Source organism: Xenopus laevis, chromosome 2L (assembly GCF_017654675.1).
Source record: "Xenopus laevis strain J_2021 chromosome 2L, Xenopus_laevis_v10.1, whole genome shotgun sequence".
NCBI classification, from domain to species: domain Eukaryota; kingdom Metazoa; phylum Chordata; class Amphibia; order Anura; family Pipidae; genus Xenopus; species Xenopus laevis.
In genome coordinates, this window is record NC_054373.1 from 163,403,653 (window position 1) to 163,428,891 (window position 25,239).

A 25,239-nucleotide genomic window follows, 5' to 3' on the forward strand; every position below is an offset into this window, starting at 1 on the left:
GACTCCACACTATTAATATAACCAGCTTCCTATCTTTAAAAGGGGTTATTCACCTTTGAGATAACTTTTAGTATGATATAGAGAGTCATAATTTGCAATTGGTTTTCATTTATTATTATTTAAGGTTTTTGAGTTAATTAGCTTTTTATTCAGCAGCTCTTCAATTTTTATTTTAAGCAATCGGGTAGCTAGGGTCCAAATTCCACTAGCAACCATGCATTGATTTGAATAAGAGACTGGAATATGAATAGGAGAGGCCTCAACAGAAAGATGAGTAATAAAAATGAGCAATAACAATACATTTGGAGCCGTTTGTTATTTAGAATGGGTCAGCGACGCCCATTTGAAAGTTGTAAAGAGTCAAGAAATAGGCAAATATTTAAAAAACTATAAAAAATAAATAATGAAAACCAATTGAAAAGTTGATTATAAATGGTCATTCTATATACTATAATAAAAGATACCTTAAAGGTGAAGCACCCCTTTCAGCTATGGTGCTTAAAGGGAAGGAAACCTAGTTGGCGCAAACCCCCCCCCCTCCCGTTTGTTGCCCACCCGTCCCACTGGGCAAATGCCCCTAACTTGTTACTTACCCTTCTGCGCAGGTCCAGTCCAGGGAGTTCACAGACGACATCTTCTTCCACGCGATCTTCTTCCTGCTGTGAACGGCGTTTTGGCGCATGCGCAGTAGGAGCATTTCGCCGGTACGGATCTACTACGCATGCACCAAAAGTCACGCGCATGCGCAGTAGATTGTACCGGCGAAATGATCCTACTGCGCATGCGCCGTTCAAAGCAGAAAGAAGATCGCGTGGAAGAAGATGTCGTCTGTGAATTCCCTGGACTGGACCTGCGCAGAAGGGTAAGTAACAAGTTAGGGGCATTTGCCCAGCGGGACGGGTAGGCCAGGGGGGAGGGTGGGCAACACACGGGAGGGGGGGTGGGGGGTTTGCGCCGACTAGGTTTCCTTCCCCTTAACAGAGTTCATGGAAGACAAGATATAATGTTCAAACATTTGCAGGTTTTTTAATAGTCCAAAATATTAATTTGACAGATATAGTATCTTTCCACACTAAAAACAATTCCTAAGGGGGGACTAGAACAAAAAATACAACATACATTTCAAGTAAGGCAGGAAGTTTTCACACGGATATTCTAGGGGCAGTTACATCAATTGGGAAAATCCAAAATTAGCCAAATATCTGATTGGTGGAAACATTTGCAGTTTAATTGCCCCCCCCCCCAATCAATCGGTAATTATGCTTTTGATTGGTTCTGTTAGCATAAAAGGATTGATGTTTAAGTGCAATCAAAGATTTCTGGGTGTGGTTGCCAAGCTCCCGCATGCTTCCAGCTTTGGGCCAATGTTCTCATGCAGGTGAATACAGAGTTAGTTTAAAACATATCATCAAAAGGTGAAAAATATTCCTCGTTCAGCATGTGCATTGTGGGGGTTGAAAGCATGCCATGGAAAACGTCTCCCGTGTTGGAGCTATTGTGGCTGTCGGAGGCGTGTGTCTGTGGATGGGACTGGCCGATACTGATGGCGCTCTGCGGGACTTCTTTGCTAGTTGGGGTGTTTGTTGCATAACCATCTACATACATCTCTAAAAACCTGCTGTCCTCCATGCTGTCCTGCTCGGTATTCGTAGGGGGCGGGGAGAATAATTCCGCAAAGAATTCCGCATCTCCTGGACTGCTGCATAACGACGTGCTGGAGCTCATGGTGCACACAGACTCAGTGTCAGCATTATCTATTTGGTCTTGGAGTTCCTGTAAGAATCCGCGTAATTGCTCACGCCTCCTGGCGCTGCTCAACTCCAGTGGGTGGCTGCTTGGATCACTACCAGCCTGTGACTTTCCACACATATTTAATGTGGCCAGTTCATTTTTCTTAGACTTCAGCTTTTTCAGCAGCTTTAGTCTAAGCCTACGGACCTTATCCTCCTTAGACAAAGCAACCTTTTTTGCCAACTCTTTAGCAAGTCCTATCTGACCGTTTTTGAGTCGATTTGAGCCCAGTGACTGGAATGTTTGGCTAGAGAGAGCAGGTTTGGGTGCAGTGAAATTATCTTTCATGGGAACTACACCATGGCAATTGTTTGTGTCGATTGCATCACTGACACGCTTAGCTTTAAACCCATCAAAACACTGGGCCTGTTTATTAGATGCCTGCAAGTCCGTAGTCTTCAGCAGGGGACATCGAATTGGAGCTTTCTTATTTGCACTGGGCACATTGGCTGGCAGGAACAGAGGGTTTTTATTCTGCAGACTCTTCATCCAACTTCCAAAAAAGGCTTTTTTTGAACTGGACTTGTTAGGGATGGGAGTACTGGAGATGATGGGAAAACTGGGTTCGCTAGGGGCGGGAGGACTGGGTTCGCTAGGGGCGGGAGGACTGGGCCGGCTAGGGGCGGGAGGACTGGGCCGGCTAGGGGCAGGAGGACTGGGCCGGCTAGGGGCGGGAGGACTGGGCCGGCTAGGGGCCTGAAGAGGAACACCAGCAAAAGAGCTTCCCTGCATGGTGCCAGAACATGAATTGTGGTCATTTTGCCCATCAGCAGTTGGAATATAGGAACTGACAGACTGGAGGGTTACAGGGGATATAAGAGGAGACTGTAATTGTTCGACAAAGGCACTTGGTTGTTGCCGAGATGCCTCAGAGTTGTTGTCAATCACATTTCCTGAAGCATCAACTGGAATTTCAATCAGAGTCAGCGTTATAATATCATCATCCCGATAACCCTCCATTCCTGAAAGTATGTTGGAAGCAACTAGAGTCTCTTTTGGAGGTGATGATGCAGCATTTGGAGCAGCTACAGCAGATTGATGCAGGGTCTGAGAAACTGACGACAATAAACAATTCAGTGCTTTGTCTTCGGTTTCAGGAGCCATTGTATTGTGTGCTCCACTGCTGTTGGTAGCCTTCCTTTCCCACATTACAATATGAATTTCTGAAGCAGGAACCTCAAAAGTGTTCTGTTTTATGCAGAAATACCCTTTCATGTCATCAGATTCCAGCCATGTACCTGAAATACAAATTGCAAGTGAGCAACATGCAACTCATGGAGGATCCCTATCATTGTACGAAGTAGAGAAGGTAGTGACTATCATAGCTATAAAAATGCATCAAAATTGTACAGGTAGCAGATGTTTTATGACTAAGTTATATGAATTAACTTTATGTATAATGTAGACCAGTGATCCCCAACCAGTAGCTCGTGAGCAACATGTTGCTCTCCAACCCCTTGGATGTTGCTCCCAGTGGCCTCAAAGCAGGTGATTATTTTTGAATTCCAGGCTTGGAGACAAGTTTTGGTAGTATAAAAACCAGGTGTACTGCCCAACAGATTCTCAATGTAGGTTGACAATCCACATAGGGGCTACCAAATGGCCAATCACAGCACTTCTTTGGCACCCCAAGAACATTTTTCATGCTAGTGTTGCTCCCCAACTACTTTTACTTCTGAATGTTGCTCACAGGTTCAAAAGGTTGGGGATCCCTGATGTAGACAGTAGTCTGAGAAAATCTGGAATTTGTCTTCAGTTTGTTTTTATTTTCTGTGGTTTTTGAAAGATTAACAATCTTATTTTGGCTGCCAGGGTCAGTGACCCCCAATGGAAACCTGAAAAAATTAACTGTAAAAGATAAAAAACAACCGAAACATTGCTAAGAATAGGTATCCTTACTCATTATAACTATGGACTATGTGAACATACTGAATGAACCACTCTAATGACAATTACCCGGGTAACCATGCCATAATACTTACCATCATCTTTAGCAATCCAACATGAGAAATGGTCTTCTCTATACTGGATTACAGTCCTGACTTCATACAGGTATCCCTCGAACTGAAACGAGTACGTCCCTAAATCATTGCTTGGCAGTCCTTCCACAAAGTGAAGTATGAATATGTCATGGATTCTAAAGCAAAGAAATATTAATTAGTGAAAACCAAGTATAATGATGACTGGTCAATGACTTTCATTTTACAACAGTTACTTTATTGCTTGCACAAAGGTTGAAAAAGTTCTACCCCTCCAAATGAATCCCTGCGCACATACCTACAAACACCGACTCCTCCATACACTCACATAACCTATCAACATCTATATTTATTTTAGATTTTAGTATCACAATAGCCTTTGATATTATGTCTGTCCAAGAAATCATCCAAGCCATTCTTAAAGGCATTAACTGAATCAGCATCACAACATCACCCGGCAGTGCATTCCACAACCTCACTGTCCTGACTGTGAAGAACCCCCTATGTTGCTTCAAAAGGAGATTTTGTGTACTCACCGTTAAATCTTTTTCTCTTCAGTCACTTGGGGGACACAGGGACAATGGGGTATAGCTAGTACCATTAGGAGGCAGGACACAACTACAAAAAAGACAACTGGCTCCTCCCCCACTGGCTATACCCCCAGCAGGCTAGAGAAGAGCTCAGTTTGTACCAAAGTCAACAGGATATGACATAACGCAATGTAACTTTTCAAAAAAAAGCCAATAATTGCTAACAAGAGAAAAAACGGTTAACTTGTCTGATGGAAGTGAAAGCCTCAATCCAGGGAGGGAAGCCCTGTGTCCCCCAAGTGACTGAAGAGAAAAAGATTTAACGGTGAGTACACAAAATCTCCTTTTCTCAAAGTCAGCTTGGGGGACACAGGGACAATGGGGACGTTCCAAAGCTGTCCCCGAACAAAACGGGTGGGCAATAAGAGGCTTATGTGGTATCAGCCACAGCGGCCTGAAGCACTTTTCTGCCAAAGTGAGTGTCAGATGCCGCAAAGGTGTCAAAATGGTAGAATTTTGCGAATGAATGGACCGAAGTCCAAGTTGCCGCCTTGCAAAGCTGGGCAGTCGAAGCCTGATTTCTGAAGGCCCAGGACGTACTCACACCCCTGGTGGAATGGGCAGTGACCCTGGACGGAGGTGGTCGACCTCGGGCTTTGTATGCTCCTTGAATAGCTTGTTTGACCCAGCGAGAAATGGATTGCTTGGTGGCGGCTGCTCCGCGCCGCGATCCTGAGGGAAGCATCAACAGGGAATCCGACTTGCGGAAGTCTTGAACCCTGAAAAGGTAAAACTTTAAGGCCCGCACCGGGTCCAGAGTGTGCAGCGCCCGTTCCTTGTGATTTGCTGGAGACGGGCAGAAGGAAGGAACCACGATCTCTTGGTTAATATGAAAATCCGAGACCACCTTAGGCAGGAAGGACGGGATGGTACGAAGGACCGCTTTGTCGTGATGGAAGACAAGGTAAGGTGACTTGTAGGAAAGAGCGCTAAGCTCAGAAACCCGTCGTGCAGTAGCAATAGCCAGGAGGAAGACTGTTTTCCAGGTCAGGAACTGAATGGACACCGACCCCAGAGGTTCAAAGGGAGGAAGTTGAAGGGCCTTGAGCACTAAGGTGAGATCCCAGGTGGGTGCCGGAGCCCTGACAGGTGGAGCCACATGAGCCACCCCTTGCATGAAGGTCTTGACGTCGGGAATCAGGGCAAGTTTTTTCTGGAAAAGCACTGATAAGGCCGAGATTTGAGACTTGAGGGAACCCAAGGACAGTCCTAGAGAGAGACCATCCTGCAGGAACTCCAGGAGGGTTGGCAGAGAGAACCGCTCGAAGTTAAACTTGTGAGTGAGACACCATTGACGGTAGGTAGACCAGACCCTGTGATAGGCCCTGGCTGAAACTGGCTTCCGAGCCGCACACATAGTGCGTGCCACTGCTCGAGAGAATCCCTTTTTAATCAGAATCTTGGTCTCAAGAGCCACGCCGTCAAGTTGAGGTAAGTCGGGTTCGGGTGCAGGATTGGACCCTGAGTGAGAAGGTCTGGGAGAGGAGGCAGTGGCCACGGGTCTGCGACGGAGAGGTTGAGAAGGTCGGTGAACCATGCTCGTCGAGGCCACCTCGGTGCTATGAGGATGAGGGTGGACCGTTCCCTTTGGAGTTTTCTGATCGTCCTGGGGATGAGAGGAGTTGGTGGAAAGGCATACACCAGGTGAAAAGGCCATCGGGCCGTCAGAGCATCCACTCCTAGGGCTAATGGGTCTCTGTAACGAGCTAGGAAGGCTGGAACCTTTCTGTTGTGCCTTGTCGCCATGAGATCCACCTCTGGAATGCCCCATCTTGAAGTTATTTCTTGAAACACGTCGTCGTTCAGGGACCACTCGCCCGGGTCCAGAGACTGCCTGCTTAGGAAGTCGGCTTCCCAGTTCAGGAGACCCGGAATGAAGATGGCGGACAGTTGTACGCTGTGAGCCTCGGCCCAGTGGAAAATGAGCTTGATCTCGCTTAGAGCCGCCCTGCTCCTGGTGCCGCCCTGGTGGTTGATGTAAGCCACCGCCGTGGAGTTGTCCGACTGTATTTTGACCGCCTGCCCCGCGAGGTCCTGCTGCCAATGGATGAGGCCTAGGCGAATGGCGCGGATCTCGAGTAGATTGATCTGCAACTTCTTTTCGGTGAGATTCCACTGTCCCTGGGCTGACCTGCCTTCGAGCACGGCTCCCCAGCCGAAGAGGCTTGCGTCGGTTGTGAGGATGCGCCAACTGGGGTCCCCGAGGCGCTTCCCCCTGGAGAGGTGAGTTGAGTTGAGCCACCACAGAAGGGACGTCCGAGTTTGAGGAGAAAGGAGGATCTCTTGTAGTAAGGACTTCCTCCTCCAGGTGCTGAGGATGTTCCACTGGAGTTCCCGGAGGTGAAACTGTGCGAAGGGGACTGCTTCTATGGTGGAAACCATGACGCCCAGTACCTTCATGCAGAACCTCACGGAATGCCGGGGCTTCTGCAGGAGTGATCGAACCAACGCTTGGAGATGGAAGATCTTCTCCTGAGGGAGAGAGATCCTCTGGGTTAGCGTGTTGAAGGTCATGCCCAGAAAGTTCATGGATTGACAGGGAGTTAGGGAGGATTTTTGCAGGTTGAGAACCCAACCCAAGTCCCGGAGCTTGGCCATGGAGATCTGGAGTGAGCGCTGGGCCTCCTGGGGGGAGGATGCTTTGATCAGAAGGTCGTCCAGGTACGGGGTGATGGAGACCCCCTCGTTGCGAATCAGTGCGGTGGCAGCCGCCATAATCTTCGTGAAGACCCGGGGGGCGGACGTGAGACCAAAAGGCAGACTTGTAAACTGGTAGTGGGAGCTTTGGAAGGCAAAGCGTAAGAATCTCTGATGAGGAGGGAAAATGGGAACATAGGTGAAGTCTTATTGCGTCGCTTGAAAAGGGACTTGGAAGACTCTGCGCGGACCTCCGGCTCCTGAAGGTGGAGGGTGTCTAGGACAGAGGAGATAAGTGAGTCCACAGTGTCAGAAGAAATCCTAGAATCATCTTGGTCTGAATCGGAGAAAAGCTCCCCATCTGAATGATCCTGTTCATCCCCTGAATCAGGGGGTGAAAAGAGCCTGGGAGGAGAATCACTGTCGTCTTCGGATGGGGAGGGGGCCCTGCGCTTGGAGGGTCTAGGTTTATGACTGTCTAGGCGAGAGAGCAGTTTGTCTAGTGACTGTGCCAGTTTTGGGATGCCCGTGGCCAATTGGGTTGCCCACTGGGGTGCTGCCTGTGCTCCGTGTGGGGAAACCTCTGGACTAGATTCTAAGGGATCCCCCTGGGTAGCCGGATTCACCAGAGGTGGAGAAGGTGGTGTGGGCTCAGAAACCGGCTGTGGGGAGCACTGGTTGCATAGAGAGGATTTGTGCCCTGTGGGCAAGTGTTTGCGGCATTTGGCACAGGCCAGGAAAGTGACCAGGGCTGTGGCTGCCCCCCTAGAAAAGAGGCTAGCACTAGGTCCTTCAGACATGTTAAAAGAATCCCTGGGATTAATAACCCCGTAGAAAAAAACAGCCTGACACTTAGCTGAGTAGGAGGGGAGCGAGTTGCCAATCCTGCAGTGGCGTCCTGTGTTGCTGCTCCCAGAAATGACAGGCTGGGTGCGGCGCGTGTGAAGGAGATTCTCCCCCTGTGTGATCCAAGATGGCGCCACTGAGAAAAGAGCGCGCTTGAGATCGCGCGAGAATCTAACCCCTATGCAGGTAGCGCGCGGGAATGCACTTCCGCTTTGTGAGGGAGGCGCCCGCTCAACTAAAATGGCGGCCGGAAGACGTGCGCATATGGTGCGCATCCAGAGACGGCTTTCCATCCGCAAGTGAGCGCATAGTGGAGGCAAGTGGTGCAAAAACACGCGCCCCCAATAGATTGGCCCCCTGTAGAAAAAAACCCTCACGCCCACAGTCTGACACTTCCCATGGATGTAGGGGGAAAAGTGGGGCAAGACACAAAACTCTGTCCCCTCCCTCTCTATTGAGGGTATGGGGGACTAAGGGAGATCCGATCTGCCCTCCATGGTTAGGGGAGGGAGAGGAAAGGGGAGGAAGGAGACGCAGTGGGACTTACCTGCCCCAGCGACTGCACTCCCCATTCTGTCTGCCGGTCAGCCTGGTCTCCTCCTGTGAAGGAAGGAGAGGAATTGGCAGTGTGGTCTGTGTAAAACACCTGTGACCCCAGAGACAGATCCCAGGTTGGAAGGTGCCAATGAGATACTTTACACAGTGTAAAGGTTCAAGCAACCCCCTGGTGTCAGCAAGGACTGACAGACAATAAGTATAAAATAAAAAATTCTTCTGTCCTAACCTCCTGAGGACACAACTAAAACTGAGCTCTTCTCTAGCCTGCTGGGGGTATAGCCAGTGGGGGAGGAGCCAGTTGTCTTTTTTGTAGTTGTGTCCTGCCTCCTAATGGTACTAGCTATACCCCATTGTCCCCCAAGCTGACTTTGAGAAATGAAAGTTATTTTCTTCTAGTCTGAAGGGGAGGCCTCTGGTACGGTGATCCACTTTATGGAAAAATAGATCTCCCCCTAGCAGTCTATAATGTACTTGTAAAGAAAGTGTAATCATGTCCCCTCCCAAGCATTTTTGCTCCAGAGAAAACAACCCCAACCGTGACAGTCTACTCTCATAGTTCAAATCTTCCACTGTTCTAGCCAGTTTAGTTGCACTTAGTCTCTGCACTCTCTCCAGCTCATTTATATCCCTCTTAAGGACTGGAGTACAAAACTGCACTGCATACTCCAGATGAGGCCTCACCAGGGACCAATAAAGAGGCATAATTATGTTTTCATCCCTTGAGTTAATGCCCTTTTTTATGCAAGACAGAACTTTATTTGCTTTAGTAGCCACAGAATGACACTGCCCAGAATTAGACAACTTGTTATCTAATGAAAATCCCAAGATCCTTCTCATTTAAGGAAACTCCCATCACACTGCCATTTAGTGTATAACTTGCATTTATATTATTTTTGCCAAAGTGCATAACCTGCATTTATCAACATTGAACCTCATTTTCCAGTTTGCTGCCCAGTTTCCCAAATCACTCTGCAAAGTGGCAGCATCCTGCATGGAACCTATAGTTCTGCACAATTTAGTATCATCTGCAAAAATAGAAACAGTACTTTCAATGCCCACCTCCAGGTCATTAATAAACAAGTTGAAAAGAAAGGGACCTAGTACAGAGCCCTGCGGTACTCCACTAACAACACTGGTCCAATTAGAAAATATTCAATTTACCACCACTCTTTGTGGTCTGTCCATCAGACAGTTCTCTATCCAATTACAAATACTACATTCTAGGTCAATATCCCTTAATTTAACCATTAACATTATGTGTGGTACTGTATCAAATGCTTTAGCAAATTCCAGGTAGATCACATCCACTGCCATTGCGGGGTTCCTGCTCACCTCCTCATAAAATGTGTTTGGCAAAAAACCATGCTGGCACAAACTCAAAGTATTATGATTTGCAATGAAGTAAAGTATTTTATCCCCATTCGAAAAGCTTTCCTACCACTGACATCAGACTAACCGAACTATAGTTTTGAGGCAAGACTAGCCTCACAATCTATTACAGATTTCACACTCAGAAAACAGGCAGAACAGTTTGAAGCTACATTTTCCCATGTGTTCAGTTCATGGAATTAAGGGCTATCTGGTGGACATAGATTCTATTCTACCGATTCTATCAATTTGGAAAAATTTCACGGTACAGGGATTAATATCTGGCAGCCCAATACGACGACGTATGTGTAGTACATACATGTAGGCACATGCCAGGTCCCAACAATTTCTGCTAGTTTAAATGGAATCCTTTGGGGTGGGCTAAACTGAACCAAAGCTTTAATGAGAAGTAGGTGGCAAATAACTCAGACTATACAAGATAATAAATGAATACCAAATGAAAAGTTGTTAAGAATTGGCCATTCTAGAACATACATTTTTTTAACTGAAAAGTGAACTACTCCTTTAATGTGATGCGACTACATCTGAAGTAGGAAAGAAATTTTTTTCAATGATATATTTTGGATATGGCAATTATTGTTCACATTTGGTGATAATGGATTTGGTGCATCTTTATTGTCAGTAAGAAAACTTCCCCTGGTGTCAAATGTATTTTACATGCTGCCAAATAACCAATATCTGCCTCTTTGCAGCTAGAGGCCATGGCCCATGCACATTATACAGATTTTCAGCAAACCAGACCCAAAATTAAAAGACATAACTGGGAGAGCTGGTCAAAATGAGTGTGGGAGGTTAGCTATATGACAGGACTACAGTCCACTCATGCACTGGAACCAGTTCTAGTTGGACCAGCCTAACTGTAACTGGGTCATATCTAGTATTATCTTTCTACCCTACAGATTTTGGTATTAAGGAGAGACTGCTTCAACACTGCAATCACAGTTACCAATGCACCAAGTGACTTTTTTTAGCCCTAGTGCTCAATCTATACCACCTTATTCTTAAAGCACAAAACATACTTTTCTATACTAAATGTGCGTCTCTGATCCGTATCCAGGCACTTGTTGCAGGGCGATCTATGGATAGCATTTAGGGGAGTCCATTCAGGGAGGATCTTAGTGAATGTAGTCAGAGTTCTTTTGCACCTGCAAAAAGAACAAGAAAGCTTGCATTATCACTATCAAGTTTTTAACATGAAAAAATATTTAAACTCAATAACAGAAAGGGGAACTATCACAAAAATTTTATATAAGCTTCCTCATACTAAAATAATAAGCTTTCTAAATACAATCAATTAAAAATTCTGTACTGTTGCTGAAATAATCAAGTTCATCTTCACTATCCCTCTCTCAGCATCTGTTTCTCCTCATTCTGTCTTCATGCAGCAGTTGGGTGTCAGATTAATGATCCAATTTATCTTATAATGGGGGGCTTCCTTTGCCTAGAAGATGTATTAGCGCTCACTCTATTAAAATCAGACATCACGTCTCTCTACATGCAGGATTTGTGCAAAAGGCAGTTATTGTTCGATTTTGTCTGTACTGGAATCAGTTATTTGAGTGAGCTCTAATACATCTGCTAGGAAAGGGAGCCCCCTTAAAAGATATATTGGATCTAACTGTCATTGAATATCTGACACCCAACTGCGGCATGAAGACAGAATGAAGAGAAACAGATGCTGAGAGAGTGATAGTGAAGATAAACCTCAATTATTTCTGAAACAATGCAGAATTTTTAATTGATTGTATTTATAAAGTTTCTTATTTCAGTATGACGAAGCTTATATTACAATTTTCATTTTCCCAATAGTTCCCCTTTAAGAGCAGTTCTTTACAATAACAGTAGGATGGTGGCTGCTGGGAATCCAGGAGGTTTAATTTAGCTCTGGTCCATGCACATGCACAGATTAGCTACTTTCTCCATCGGTAATAAGCTGGCACCCAACTAAACCATGCATGGGCCCAAAACAACCACGTTTTTTGTCAGATATCAGATCTTCAGATGATAACTATGACATGACAGCCATCCAGGTCAGAAAACCAGAGCAGATTACGCTCAGTGTTCAAAATATAACTTTTGTAGGACAAGGCATTGCTGAAACCACTTTTCCTCAAAAGTTTCTCAAAATTATGTTGCTAAGAATAAGTGGGCAAACATCTGTAAGCATTGGATACCGATAGGGTTGCCACCCGGCCGGTATTTTACCGGCCTAGCCGGTAAAATACCTGCCAAGGCCGGGGCCGGTATTACAAATTTACCGGCAATGTAGCTGCCGGTAATTTTGTAATACAATCAAAAGGAGCCCTCGGCCTGCCCCCAATCCCCTGCAACTTACCTTTTTTTTTGCCTCTTCTAGCGTCCGTGGGTCTCCGTCGCGTGGCCCTGTCCCTTTTGACGTCACGCCCACCCTTCTGATGTCACGCCCGCCCCTTTTGAGGCCCCGCCCCCAGCAGCCGGTAACATTTTTTATAAAAGGTGGCAACCCTAGATACCGATGGAGCTCTCACTATCCAAAAAGATTACTTGGTACATTCCAGAGACTTAGATCTTCTAAGATAGATTCCCAGAGTTTAATAAGATTAAATAAGTCAAACCTATTGAAAAATACGATATCTTTATGGCATTTGAATCAAATAAACACAATGTATTCAGCTTGGAATCCCGATCTGAGAAATCCAAAGGCCCTATATTAGAAAAAGTTACAGCAATGCATGTATTGCTTTTGTACCTGATGTATGCAGGCGAATTCTTTTTAACTTACTTATTTTGGTATTGGTAGCCACATAGCTTGCATGTAAATTTCCATACACCAGAGTGCACAAAACAGGATTCTACCTCCGGGTCCCTCTGCAGTAGTAATGGCAAAGCAAACACAGGGCTCTCTTTATCTCCTGCATTAGAGCACAGCACATGAAAAACATAAGATACACAGGCAACAAACTGCATTTAACCATTAACCCATTGTGTGTTCCAAGTGAAAAAACGCTAAAATGCCACCCAGGTAATTCAAAATGACAACACACCGTATGAGGAGTTATAAACTTATAATTGGACTAATGAAATATCAAGATGTCCTTTTACCTAAAGGTGAACTTTCCTCCTAAACAACGGACAGTCTGAAGACTCTTATAATTTTGCCAGCTCACTTAATATCGTTATGCTAGGGGCTTTGGATTCCCTCGTCTACGGTGGAAAAGTTCCATAAAAAATAATGATGCACAACCCAGAGTTTATTGTCATGATTTGTAATGATGGGGCATTCATCTTCCTCTGCTTTATGCTCCCTGATGTGCTAGTAACCAAACATTTATCCTTAGTACTTGAATGTCATCTAAAACCTGCCAGCAGGTTGATGGATTAAAGGGTACATATAATATTAAGTGTTTTCCATTACATTATACATAGATAGTTCAGATCTGTTCCACCAAAGCCATAGAGGAAAACATCCGCAAATCAGGAATTCTACTTACACTACAATGCTGTTGATTAGTCCAACAATAGGTTAGTCACTTCTTACACACCTGAAAGGAAGGGGTGTCACCTAATTAAAAGGCTTCTGTTCATGGAAGGTATATAAGGTAATAAGTGCTCCTAGTGCTGAAAGGTTAACAAAAGTGAACTACAAAAACCAATCACAAGACACATAGCCAGCAGACAAATAGTAATAATGTCAGAAAGAAAAAAGGTGAATATGTACTTGAAGTTGTGAAGGAATGGGCCTGGGTAAGCGGAGGTGGCTACTCCTTGAAGGCTCACGTCAATTGCATGAAAGACTTTGACCCAACCAACAGGAGTTCTAACTACAATGAGCTGCAAGGGGGGATGGAGAGATGTGTAGTTCTGCGAAAGCACCTGGCTGCTGAATGCTCCTGGGTTCCATTTGTTACTACTAGATAACTGATGTACTTACCCAATTCACATTTTAGGAAGGGCTTTATTTCTTCAAAGATGGTCATTCGCACTCTATTCAGAATGTTTTCAGCCAGAGACAAATTCTTTGGACGTCCTTTAAAACCAAGAAAAATGCTTTTATTTGCATTTATAATGTGCATTTAATGGTTTAACATGAGTGGATAAGGTACAGAAATTTTTTTTTAAAAAAAAAGCTGGTCAGACTTTGGATGTTACCAACCTCTTTTGGCTGTGCTTTTGATCAACGCATTGGCCTCCTTGTATTTCTTCAGCAGATGGAGAATAACAGAGTTTTCAGCAGACTCACGTTGGGCCGCAATACTCCTCAGGCCAGCCGAATGCACCAGGGCAGACATTATGCAGTCCAGCCAGCAGAGGAACAGGGTGTTTCTCCATTGGAGTAGCTTTTTTTCGCATAGGGCATCCTGGGAACCGTTTTCCACAGAATGGTTTGTTAGGGCACCATTTAAGGCTTTGAGCATGCTTGATGAAGATGTATTCTCTGAGCAGTTTGATTTTACTGCAGGACGGCCATCTTCCAAGCTCCCCTTTGGCAAAGACAATACAGATTCTCCATTCTTTGGGTCGTTTACGGAATCATCAGTAAGCATTAAGGAACTGTCTGTTGCAAAGCTCTCATTTTGCTTTTCTCTTCCAAAATCAACATCCGAATTGCCCAGAGTAGTATCAAGGGAGGCTCTCAGTGGATTTACATTGCTCATATCGTGTACAACAGTGGGTTCCTCACACACAGGAAAGCACCCCATCCCTGGTGTCTCAGAAATTTGTAATGGCTGTTCAGCACTATGAGATAAACAAGGAGTGGCTGTAGTTTCAGCCCCAAGACTGTACAACTTACTCTGTTCTGGGTGTGTAGAAATTGTTACTTGAGCGTTCTCCTGATTAATGCGATCACTGCTTTCCAGAACAGAGTTATTGCTGAGAACACGGTCACAAAGTTCTGTGCAAACTGTGTTTGCTTTTGGCTCAGTGTGTGTCGGACTGCTCGTTTTGTGATATAAAGGAGATGTTTCTCCATTGGATAAAGAACTTTCATTTGCAGCTATAACACTAGATTCTTCTACATTAGTAATTTCACTGCTTAAAGAGTTAGACAAATCGGTCAGTACATTGTTTTGAGACATATCCTGTGGTCCTTTCACTGGAGTTACATCTGGGATTACATTGCTCACATAGAGTTCTTTACAAATTGGACCAGACTCCTCCTCTGATGTGTCCAACACTTTAAATTCAGGTCCAGTGCCATGAATCAGACAAGTAACTGCAGGGTTAGACACGGTGTGGCTATACAGCACACTCTGTTCTAGTTGCAAACAACTTGGTACTGTAGTTTCCTCCGAACGTATTTTTCCACCATCTTTTAAATAAATACTATTGCACAGATTGCTATTACACATGTCTGTGACCAAGCTTTTAACTGCTTGTGGTGAAGAATGAATTTGATCGTTTAGTGTCTTACACAAGTCAGATATTTCCCCATTTGATAATGAACTTCCATATCCCATTTTATTTCCACAATCTTCCAACTCAGTTGGTTCACTATGCAAAGAGCTAGATAATTTCAACAATGTAATTCCTTCATTTTTTTGCTCAGAAGAACTATTACACTGCTGAATCAATGCAGCTTGAGGTTCACAAGTGCTTTGACTGTTGCTTGTGCTCTTAGATAGTTCCATAGGTATAACCTCAGGCAGTGGAGGTTGCTCTAGGCTCTTAACATTACTACAATTCCCAAAAGCATTACCTTTGCTAGCACTATAAGGCACAGTGCGATCATTTCCATCCATTGGAAGCTCAAGATGTATCTCATTAAAGGGCTGACATGAATCTGAGGATTTATTTATTGCATTAATGTTATCCAATACATTTATTAAGGACAACTGATTACTTGTGGATGATACAACCAGAGCTTGACCTTTATTGTCTTCCAACAATGGCACTCCCTCTGGTTCTACTTTCTCAAAGGAAGCGTTTTTGCTGTATGGGCTGGATCTGTCTTTCAGGTCATTCTCTTCCATTGGAGGATTTCCTCTAACCAACGTGGATGAAGGTAAATGTCCAAAACAGTTATCACCGTCTTGTATCTTACTACAGGTTTCTGAAATGTCAGTTTCTAGCAATGAAGCTGCCTCTGGTAATACATTCTCGCTGTTGCAGTCAGACATGGCAGCATTTAATAATAGAGGTATCTCTGGGGCTGCTTTTTCAACACGAACACCCCTGCAGGAGGAACTTGTTATATCACTTTGTTTTTGTCCCACAGTTAAAGCTGTAAGCATTAAACTAGATGAGCCTGGAGGTGCAAAAGTGCTAAGGACAGACAATGGACCTCCCATATCAGCTTCAGCATTTGTATATCCATTTAAAACCTGAGCTTCTGTATTTTGGTTTATACATGTTTGCGGGTCATTAATAGCATTCACTGGTTGTGATAATTTGTAAATATCTTTAGTAGCAGGTACATTCAATTTTGTAGTAGAGGGGACATCCATTGATGCAATGGTAGTTCCCATAATTTGATTTTGTACAGTTCCTTTCTGAAGCTCATTGAAGTCTTTTTGCAGGTGACCAGGTTGGTTTGAAGAGTCCCATTGAGCAATTTCAACAAAAGGTGCCCTGTCATCATGTGGACTTGTGGTAGAATTGCCGACCGAAATGTCGCCCATTACATATTGCTGCTGACTTCTTCCTTCCTGAATATTCTCTAAAGGGCAAGGTACACTTGCATGAGATTCTTTAGGCACACAGGGAAACAGGGATTTGTAGCTTTCAATTTGTGGAGATGAAACCAGGCTTTCTAAAATGTGTTCACCAGAAACTGAATAATCCGTTTTGTGCTTCTTTACGCAGTTAGTTGTTACAGAGGCATCTAAAATATGCCGCTTCTTCTGCTTGCCTGGGATATGGCGTTTCTTTAAATCGGCCGTGTTTGCAATTATGTTATCCAGAGGTGTGTATCCCAAGGGGTATATGCACTGAGGAGAAAAAAAAAGATGGATAGATGAAGATTAAATAGATTGTGCTATTAAATATCTCCCCCAATTTAGTATGCTATTTAAAGGGAATCTGTCGTCATTTTAAACTTTTTTTTTTTGCATTTTTATAAAAAAACACACATCCATAAACACTGTCTGGCAAATAAAATGTTAATCTACAAATCCATGCAGAAGTTATTTTAGTTTGTATTTTGTCATGGGGGCTTCCATTTCTGCTCATTACACATTCATCCTGTGCTGCTCTAACAGCAGGCACAGCATTACCTGTGTGCTTGGAGGCAGCCACTCTGTAATGAAAAGCGAAGTCGCACTACGACATGAGAATCCAGCTGTACACTCCCCCTCCCCTCTCTGCCCATGCGTGTGATGTTTGGAGGAGAGAGGTCACATGGTTTGCAGGGAACCAATTACTTTCACTTTCCTACGTCCTGCTCTACAGCTGCACTAGCAGCCCCTCCTCCCACAGACACTATCAAAGCTCCTGCCCTTCTGTAAGTTTGTTCTCTGCATTCCTTTGGTGAGGGGAGCTTTCTCTCCTTGCTGCCTTCCTAGTTAGTTTTACTGGTTACTAGATGAGGTAAAGGAGCTGTGAGTTCCCTCTGCTATACAACTCACACACACTGCGCTCCTTTCCTGCCTGCAACACTTCTTTTTTCATTAACTACTTACTGCCTCCTTTCTCCTGAGCTATTTTAACCCTTCCTAGACTTCCTCCTAAGTTTTCCTGGTTTTCAAGTATGTCCTTATTTTATCCTTTTTTTCTATTCCCTGTCATCAGTCCTGGGAGTGTACTCCTGTGTTTCTGCCATTCATTTTTGTGTAAACAAATATAATAAACTATCTATATAAAATATTTTTTTCCAGTTTGAAACATAAGTGGGGGCAGTGATCACAGGACTATCTTATTTCAGTCCTTCTGAAGTGGTGTCAGTGGGAGCTTATCTTGATTCCTGCCTATTGTTCAATTGACAGGCTCAGCAGACAAGGCTCTATTTACATTACAGCAGCTTGTAGGAGGGAGGGGTAATGACATCACTCCAACTTGCAGTGCAGCAGTAAAGTGTGACTGAAGTTTAGCAGAGCACAAGTCACATGACCTGAGGAGAGCTGGGAAATGTCAAAATGTCTAGCCCCATAGCAAATTTTAAAATTAGATATAAAAAAATCAATTTCTTGTTTTGAAAAACGGATTTCAATGCAGGATTCTGCTGTAGTAGCACTATTAACTGATACATTTTGTAAAAAACATGTTTTTCCATGACAGTATCCCTTTAAGTTCAAAGACCAAAAATGCAGACATACCTGTGGATTAGCACAGAGATATATTGACTGAGTGAAATTAATGCGATATGTCCGGAGAGCTTGCAGCTGGCCTTTGGCCTCACACACTGGGCAATATCCACCTTCAGAAGCTGTGCTGGGGTCAACATTCTAAGTAAAAAAAAAAAAAAAAAAAGCACATTAGTTAACAAAAGGTGGGAAATATTTGCTCATATTATACATAGCTCAGGGATTTTTTGCCGATCTTAAAATGTAATTTCATCACTATCTTTTATATTTAAACATATATGAGGATACATTTGAACGGAATATTAAAACTTACTAACTTTTATTATCCACAGATATTACATGTGTACACAAACCATCTCCTACTTATGAGAAATATTTGCAGGCTATAAATATGGTTAGTTCCTGGACTTGGTGAGGGATGTCTTAAAAATATTTGCATTTTTAGAAAAACTTGGGTGGCTCTTTTTCTTCCCATTATGTATGGTGTTTCAGGTAAGAAATTTTTGGTATAATCCAGAAAAAGGGAATAGGACTTTATAATGATGTTGATATATACAAGTGTTAGCAGGTAAAATGTACTAGCTATTTGTACTGGTGAATGCTTGAAATGGGCTTTTATTTCATAGCCGATTTTCAGCATAAACCGTATATATTGGAAGGGGCCTCTGGCTAGACTCATCCATGTGATTAGTCATCCCCTAACAAGCAGCAGAAACAGTAAAGCTGGCCATAGACGCAAAGATCCGATCGTTCAAATCCTCGAAATTGCCCATCTCCAGACCTGCCACTAACCTTTCAGATCAAATAAAGTAGTAAAAGAACAGATCAGCCGATGTTCTGCCCCTACAGCAACCGTACGAAAGTTATGTCCGACAAAGCTGGCGACAGTCCCCCACTGAAAATTGTCAGATCGACAATACATGCAGAGATATAACCGGCAGCCGACAGAAATCTTTTAACCTGTCCGATCGTCCAAATGACTGATCTTCATGGGACAAAAAATGTCCGAAAATTGGATCTTTGTGTCTATGGCCATCTTAAGTCAATCTCCCTGCAATTCATTTTTGCACTCAGTCTAAACAAGCATCCAGTGTGTAGGTACAGAGCAGTTTGTAGGCACTAGTGATGTGCGGATCGAGTTTCCCTTGACCCACACCTAACCCGCCCCCTCCCAACCCAAACCTGGCACGCTCCTTTCCCTCTATTTATAGACCCACGCTCGCCCCAACATCACAAAAGGGGCAGGGCATGCGCAGGTCTATAAATTCAGGGAATGGAAGCCGGAAGCCAGCAGTGTGAGGTTGTGGGCAGGGAGAGTGGAACCAGGGAGGTAGCAGGCCGAACCTGCCCTCGGGTTTCGGGCTGGCCCGCACATCACTAGTAGGTAGAGAGAGATGGTGCTTTTTATGAAAATGTTGCAATCTGTATATAAAGAGGAGAATGAGGTACATTCATAGTTTGCAGTTTTACAGTAACAAAAAAATAGACTGAGGCAAAAAGCTTCAGTCTATAAAAATAAACATTTTGAATAATCTTTCGCCTTTTTTTCACTTTAAGATTTCCGTGGAAGAGGAAAAAAAACCACTGAAAATATGCGCAGTTTCAAAAAAAAAAAATATATAAAATGAAAAATTGCACTGACTTTTCCCAAGCACCCCACCGTGTGGAGTGAAGATTTATCTAAAATAGACCCTTGTCCAACCAGTGACACTGTAGATCCAGGAGTCTCTGAAGCCATCGTTGTGACCCATTGGCTTACTTTATTCATGTCACATTTACCCTGCCAGCACCGTTAAGGACATATCAGAAAACCCTGAAAGACAAGTGAATAAAACAGTATTATTTGCATGAGACACCATGATACTGGACCACCATGCCACCCAAAATAAGAAATTTTGAATCACCCCCCCCCCCCAAAAAATTGGGTTACCCCCAGGAGCAAAACTTCACACAGTCACTGTAACACACTAATGTAGGTCAGACCTACACAGGGAATTGTACAGCAGTTCTAAGTACTGACAAAAGGCCAAGGAAAATGTTATTGTGCTTTAATTGTCCGGTATATAAACTTTCCAAGAATTACTTTGAACCCCCTGCGCTCAAAACATGGCAACCAATATAAAGAAACATGCCCATAATAGTAACCCCTATATGGTTCTGGGCCATGTAAACAATAAATAAGCACCCTGTTTGCATCCCCACCCGTTCACTTAATTGCATGGGGATCAGTGCATTAATTTTATAATTTACAGGTGTGAATACAGTGCTCCATTATTTGCTTTTCTTTTAATCTACAAAATATTTTTGTATCTCTCCAAGATAGATGACAGAACCTGCGGCAATGTGGGATCTGTATTAGTGATCACATTTTGCCACAGATTCAGGGTTTAATTCTGAAAGGTAACAACACAAGGTGGTATTTTACACCTTACTATTCACAATGAAAACTATTATAAAAGACTTGTGCACAGGCATCTAACGTAGAATACATCCATATTCAGACAGAGGTAGTTGCTGGCCCTATACCAGTTCATTCACCACTGGTCTCTCACCAAACAAAATGTGTGCAATTAATGCAATAAAGCAAGACAGAGAATGTAGAGCTCCAGACTCCAGTGTACAGTTGTCAGGCTTCAGTGTGCTCCTGTTGTCTGGGTAGAAAATGTTCACATAACACAGTAATCAGTGCAAAGGTATCACACATATATTTTACAGCAAGGCATGTATGTACATGTAGGCTTTTACCATGAATTCAGGATTCTGTTGCATTTTAACATGGACAACACACAAGACCAATACCTGCACTAGTAAATGCGGAGTTGCTACAACATCAGTGTTGGCACAAATCTGTCTGTTTTGTGTGAGGTTTGGACAGCTACCTGCTACAATTAAACTAGTCCAAGAGTGCCATCTACTTTCTAGTTTTTGCGTGTTTTGTGTGAGATGCTAGTTTATTAGCTCATTTAAAAGCTGAATATAGGCAACTAGAAAATTGCTAAGAATAAGAAAATCAATAACATTCTAAAATTTAAAGTAATTGTGAACTGCCCCTTTAATAATAATAATAATAATAATAGGGAGAAGGCCTATATTCAGCTGCCTGATATGAAGTACTAAAATGGCTGTTATTCCTAGAATTTCAATACAGGTCATCAGATGCACATTAATACTCTGACAATTTTTAATTCAATATATATATATATATATATATTTGTTTTTTTAGTAATTTTTGAATTCCTCTCCTTTACTGCCTATTTCAACCATCCACTTTAAATTGCGAATACGGTTGACAGAGACCAGGACTGATAATCTGTGGGTTCTGACAAATGCCAGGGGGGCTGCTGTAAGATGCCATTGAGAGTCACTATTAACTGAACTGGTGGGGGCTGTTTGGGCCTATTCGTACTTGAAATGCAAGGACTCATTTGAATCCCAGTCCAGACCTTACAGTGATCTCACCACTTTCTGAAACGACAATTTTTAGGTTACATTTTATTACTTGTGTCTCTCTTTTCATGCCCCTTCCCTAGTAACCCATTTTATATATCCAAACCACTGGCTGCTAGGATAAATTGGCCCTGCCATTCCAATACACATTCATTTAAATATACCAGTGATTTTAAAGTTGTTTGTAAATTAATTTATAGATTGTCTTTATACAATGCAGCAGAGTACAGCAGTGCAGGCTTCCTTACAGGCTTGCTAATCTGCAGGCTTCTGCTACACCAGTAGTGCAGAAAAAAATACTAGAAGGGATAGAGATACAACTTTCAATTGCAATTCTATTTACAAATAACTTTAAAAACACAGACAACGTGTAATGAATGTATATGGAAAGTTGCTTGGCATTGCAGGCGACATTTGGTTGTTGGGTTTACCTGCCCTTAAAAGGGTTGTTCACCTTTGAGATAACTTTTAGTACGAAGTAGAGACAATTTGCAATTGCTTTTCATTATTTATGGTTTTTCAGTTATTTCGTTTTTTATTCAGCAGCTCTGCATCAATCTGGTTGCTAGGGTGCAAATTACACTAGCAACCATGCATTTATTAGAATAAGAGACTGGAATATGAATAGGAGAGGGTCTGAATAAAAAGAGAAGTAATAAAAAGTAGCAATAACAATAGATTTCAGGGTTGACAGTTCTAATTTTCAAAACAAGCCCAAAACTAGCCAAGAGGCACTCCAAAAGTAGACCAAAAATAGCACAATATGTGCAGTATTTTTTAAAAAAATAAATAAAAATAAATGAATATATGTGGAAATGCACCTTTTTCAAATTTTCACTGATTTGCAGATGTTTCCATGAAGCATAATGGGACAAATTCACCCCCATCACCAGGGGCTTAACTACAGACGGGGGCCCAAGAGGTATAGGGGCCCAATAAAGCCCTAATACATGTATAATTTCAATAAATATTGGTAAAACAGGTCAACCTGCAGACATTTTGGTGGCCAGTAGATTTTTGTTCCAAAATTGTCTGAGGAAATTGTGAGAATGATTGAAGGAACAGTAACATCAAAAAATGAAGGTGTATTAAAGCAATACAAATATAATGCAGTATTGCCCTGCACTGGTAAAACTGCTGTGTTTGAGCTTATCTGCAGCCATTCATTGCATGCTGGGTATTGTAGTCTTACATTAAACTTGACAGTCGGCAAATTAAGCAAAAATGACATTACCCAACATGCACTGGGAAACACAGACATTAGGGCAAGAAATAAAAACTTGGCTGGTTTCCAAATTACTAAACAGTCAACGGCCCACAAAGTAGCTGTAATCCTTACCATGGCTAGTTTGAACATTCAAAACCCACCTGGGCATTAAATTAGTAGCCCAATTTGCCTGGAAACCTGCCAACCTGATACATTTATACCTTACAGAGCATTTGTTTTTTAGATGGGGTCAGTGACCCCCATTTGAAAGCTGTAAGGGCAGAGAAACGGTCAGATTCAGGGAGATTAGTCACCCCGCAACAAATCTCCTCTTCTTCGGGGCGACTAAAGGTGGCCATACACGGACCGATAAAAGCTGCCGACAGACCGTGTCGGCAGTTTATTGGCCCGTGTATGTGACCCCCCGACGGGCTTCACCGATCGAGATCTGGCCTAAAGTCGGCCAGATCTCGATCGGATGGGGTAGAAAATCCCGTCGGATCGCGGCCGCATCTATTCGTTGATGCGGTCCCGCGATCCGACCGCCCGTTTGGGCATCGTTAGGATCCGATCGTTGGGCCCTAGATCAGCCGATATTGCCCATCTCAAGGTGGGCATATCGGAGGGAGATCCACTCATTTGGCGACATCGCCAAGTGAGCGGATCTCTCCATGTATGGCCACCTTAATCTCCCCGAACTGCATTCCAGCTGGCTAGAATTGCCGGCAGGATGGCACTTTGTTTTCCAAATTGCCCACGAGGAAACTTCAGGTGACTTTGGAAATCAACCACTCCAAGTGCCAGCGATTTACATTCTAGCCGGCGGGAAGGCAGTTCAAGGAGATCAGTCGCCCCAAAGAAGAAGAGATTTGTCGCCGGGCGACCTTTTCTGGAAAAAAAATACCAGCCTTCCTATATTTTTATGGTTTTTGCCTATAAATAACATTGCCATCAAGCAACATTTTTTACCGACTGGCCCGGTAAAATACCGGCCAGGTGGGCGACTAATCTCCCGAAATCTGATCGAGTGTCTTTGCCATAAAGAGTGAAAATAAAGGCAAATAATTCAAAAACTAACAAATAATGAAGAGCAATTGAAAGGTTGCTTCGAATTAGCCAGTCTATAACATACTAAACTTAAAGGTGAACCACCCCTTTAAACAGATTTGTATCAATGGACACACGTAATACAATACACACGTTCATACAAATAGAATCTGTATTTTCAAAAACACTCGGATACAAGTGACAGGTCCCAGCTGTGCAGCATTATGTATGTAAAACTGGGGACCGCCATTCACCCGGGCCATGGATTGTACCCCAGTGACGTTTCTCTATACAAGAGCTGTTACTACGGGACTATTTTTCTTTTGGGACAGATCCACGCGCGCGGGAAATGTGCCTCACACCCCTCACCTAAAGCGGTTTCCTTTTCTCCTCCGCGTTGACAGCACCGCCACCCGCACACAGAAACACGCTGGAGTCTCTCCTCGGCCGGCTGCACGTGAAGGCGTAGACGTCGGAAAAACGTTGCTTCTTCCGGCGCGCGCATAGCACGTTATGCTCACTTCCGCCAACTGCTCTACTCTCTTGTCTGTTGTATATAGCCGAGGGGCTGGAAAATTAGTAATATTTCCCGTTGAGTTAACTTTGCATTCCCTGTTCTGAATAAAACAAAACCTATCTATAGGATAACTATGTAACGTGTGGCACTTTTACCGACGAATAAAGGAAGCAGGGTCGACGATCAAGTTATAGCGCCGCCTGAAGTCTGGCGGTGGAACTGCAGTAATCCTAGTTCTTCCGTTACTATAAATACGAGTTACAAACACGTATTTTGTAAGAGTTGTTGCGTTTGTTCGCTATACGGATTAAACTGTATCCCCTATTTGCTTTATAATGATAGACCTTTATTTCTTTTTATTGCAACTGAGGTCGTTCCACAGACGTGCTGGGGGCGGGGCTTAAAAAGCACCAGTAAAGTTAGGGTGAGACTTTGTTTTTAATGTTTGCATCCATCGTCTAGCAATATACGTCTTCTTCGCAAAATAGCTTCTACTGTCTTACTTGACTGGGTCCTGCCCCCATTTCGTACCTCCCAACATTTTGGAAATAAAAAGAGGAATACATGTTGTGACCACACCCCCTAATTACCATGTTCATTTTACATAATTTGGCAGGTTATGAAAGTTTAAACATCTATTTTTTCCAGTTATTACAGTTTTGCTAATGCAGGTGAATTGTCCTTTAAGCTGTGAGTCTAACTTCTCCAAAAGGACCTGTTTTTCTAAATTGTTACAATTACTTAATTGCTTATCTCACAAATTGTTACAAAAGTATCTTATCTACAGCTGTGGCGGTTCTGGGTTCTCTGTCAAAAGCCGATTAAGTTAGAAACACTATTTCTTTTTCTGGCTGTTCAGTGCAGAGAAAATCGCGGCTTTCCAGTAAAAATTTGGGACTGCGGGTTGAGCTGTCAAAAGAGGGACTGTCCCTCTGAAAACGGGACAGTTGGGAGGTAGATGGTCAAAATAGGCCGTGGCATTTCAAGTACACAGAGGCCCAAACAGCCCCCA

At 43.4% G+C, this 25,239-nt stretch overlaps 1 protein-coding gene across 4 annotated transcripts; it reads right to left on the reverse strand.

Annotated features, from left to right (window-relative positions):
- Positions 1–1,001: 1,001 nt before the first annotated feature.
- On the reverse strand, positions 1,002–24,350 carry LOC108708696 (SUMO-specific isopeptidase USPL1). 4 transcript variants are annotated; one of them, XM_018247696.2, is made up of 10 exons: positions 24,080–24,350; positions 20,562–20,660; positions 19,652–19,822; positions 18,022–18,150; positions 13,923–16,698; positions 13,701–13,796; positions 12,552–12,681; positions 10,810–10,935; positions 3,774–3,928; positions 1,002–3,029 (listed from the first exon to the last, which is right to left on the reverse strand). In XM_018247696.2, the coding sequence occupies exons 3-10, from the start codon at positions 19,775–19,777 to the stop codon at positions 1,396–1,398; spliced, it is 5,172 nt and encodes a 1,723-aa protein (XP_018103185.1). In that variant the 5' UTR covers positions 19,778–19,822; positions 20,562–20,660; positions 24,080–24,350; the 3' UTR covers positions 1,002–1,395. The 4 variants fall into 4 exon arrangements, with proteins under 4 accessions (XP_018103185.1, XP_018103184.1, XP_041438585.1 ...); XM_018247695.2 differs by lacking the exon at positions 20,562–20,660; XM_041582651.1 differs by lacking the exon at positions 24,080–24,350 and having other exon boundaries at positions 1,002–2,435; positions 2,469–3,029; positions 19,652–21,984.
- Between the last annotated feature and the right edge of the window lie 889 nt (positions 24,351–25,239).

What these genes read in the sequence shown, in the direction of transcription:
- LOC108708696 (XM_018247695.2), bottom strand. Translation starts at nt 19,777, where the DNA reads ATGAATAAAGTAAGCCAATGGGTCACAACGATGGCTTCAGAGACTCCT. An exon ending in GGCTACCAATACCAAAATAA is followed by an intron (nt 10,936 to 12,551) that starts GTAAGTTAAAAA and finishes TTCTTTTTGCAG; the next exon opens with GTGCAAAAGAACTCTGACTA. An exon ending in CGCACATTTAGTATAGAAAA is followed by an intron (nt 3,929 to 10,809) that starts GTATGTTTTGTG and finishes TCTTTGCTTTAG; the next exon opens with AATCCATGACATATTCATAC.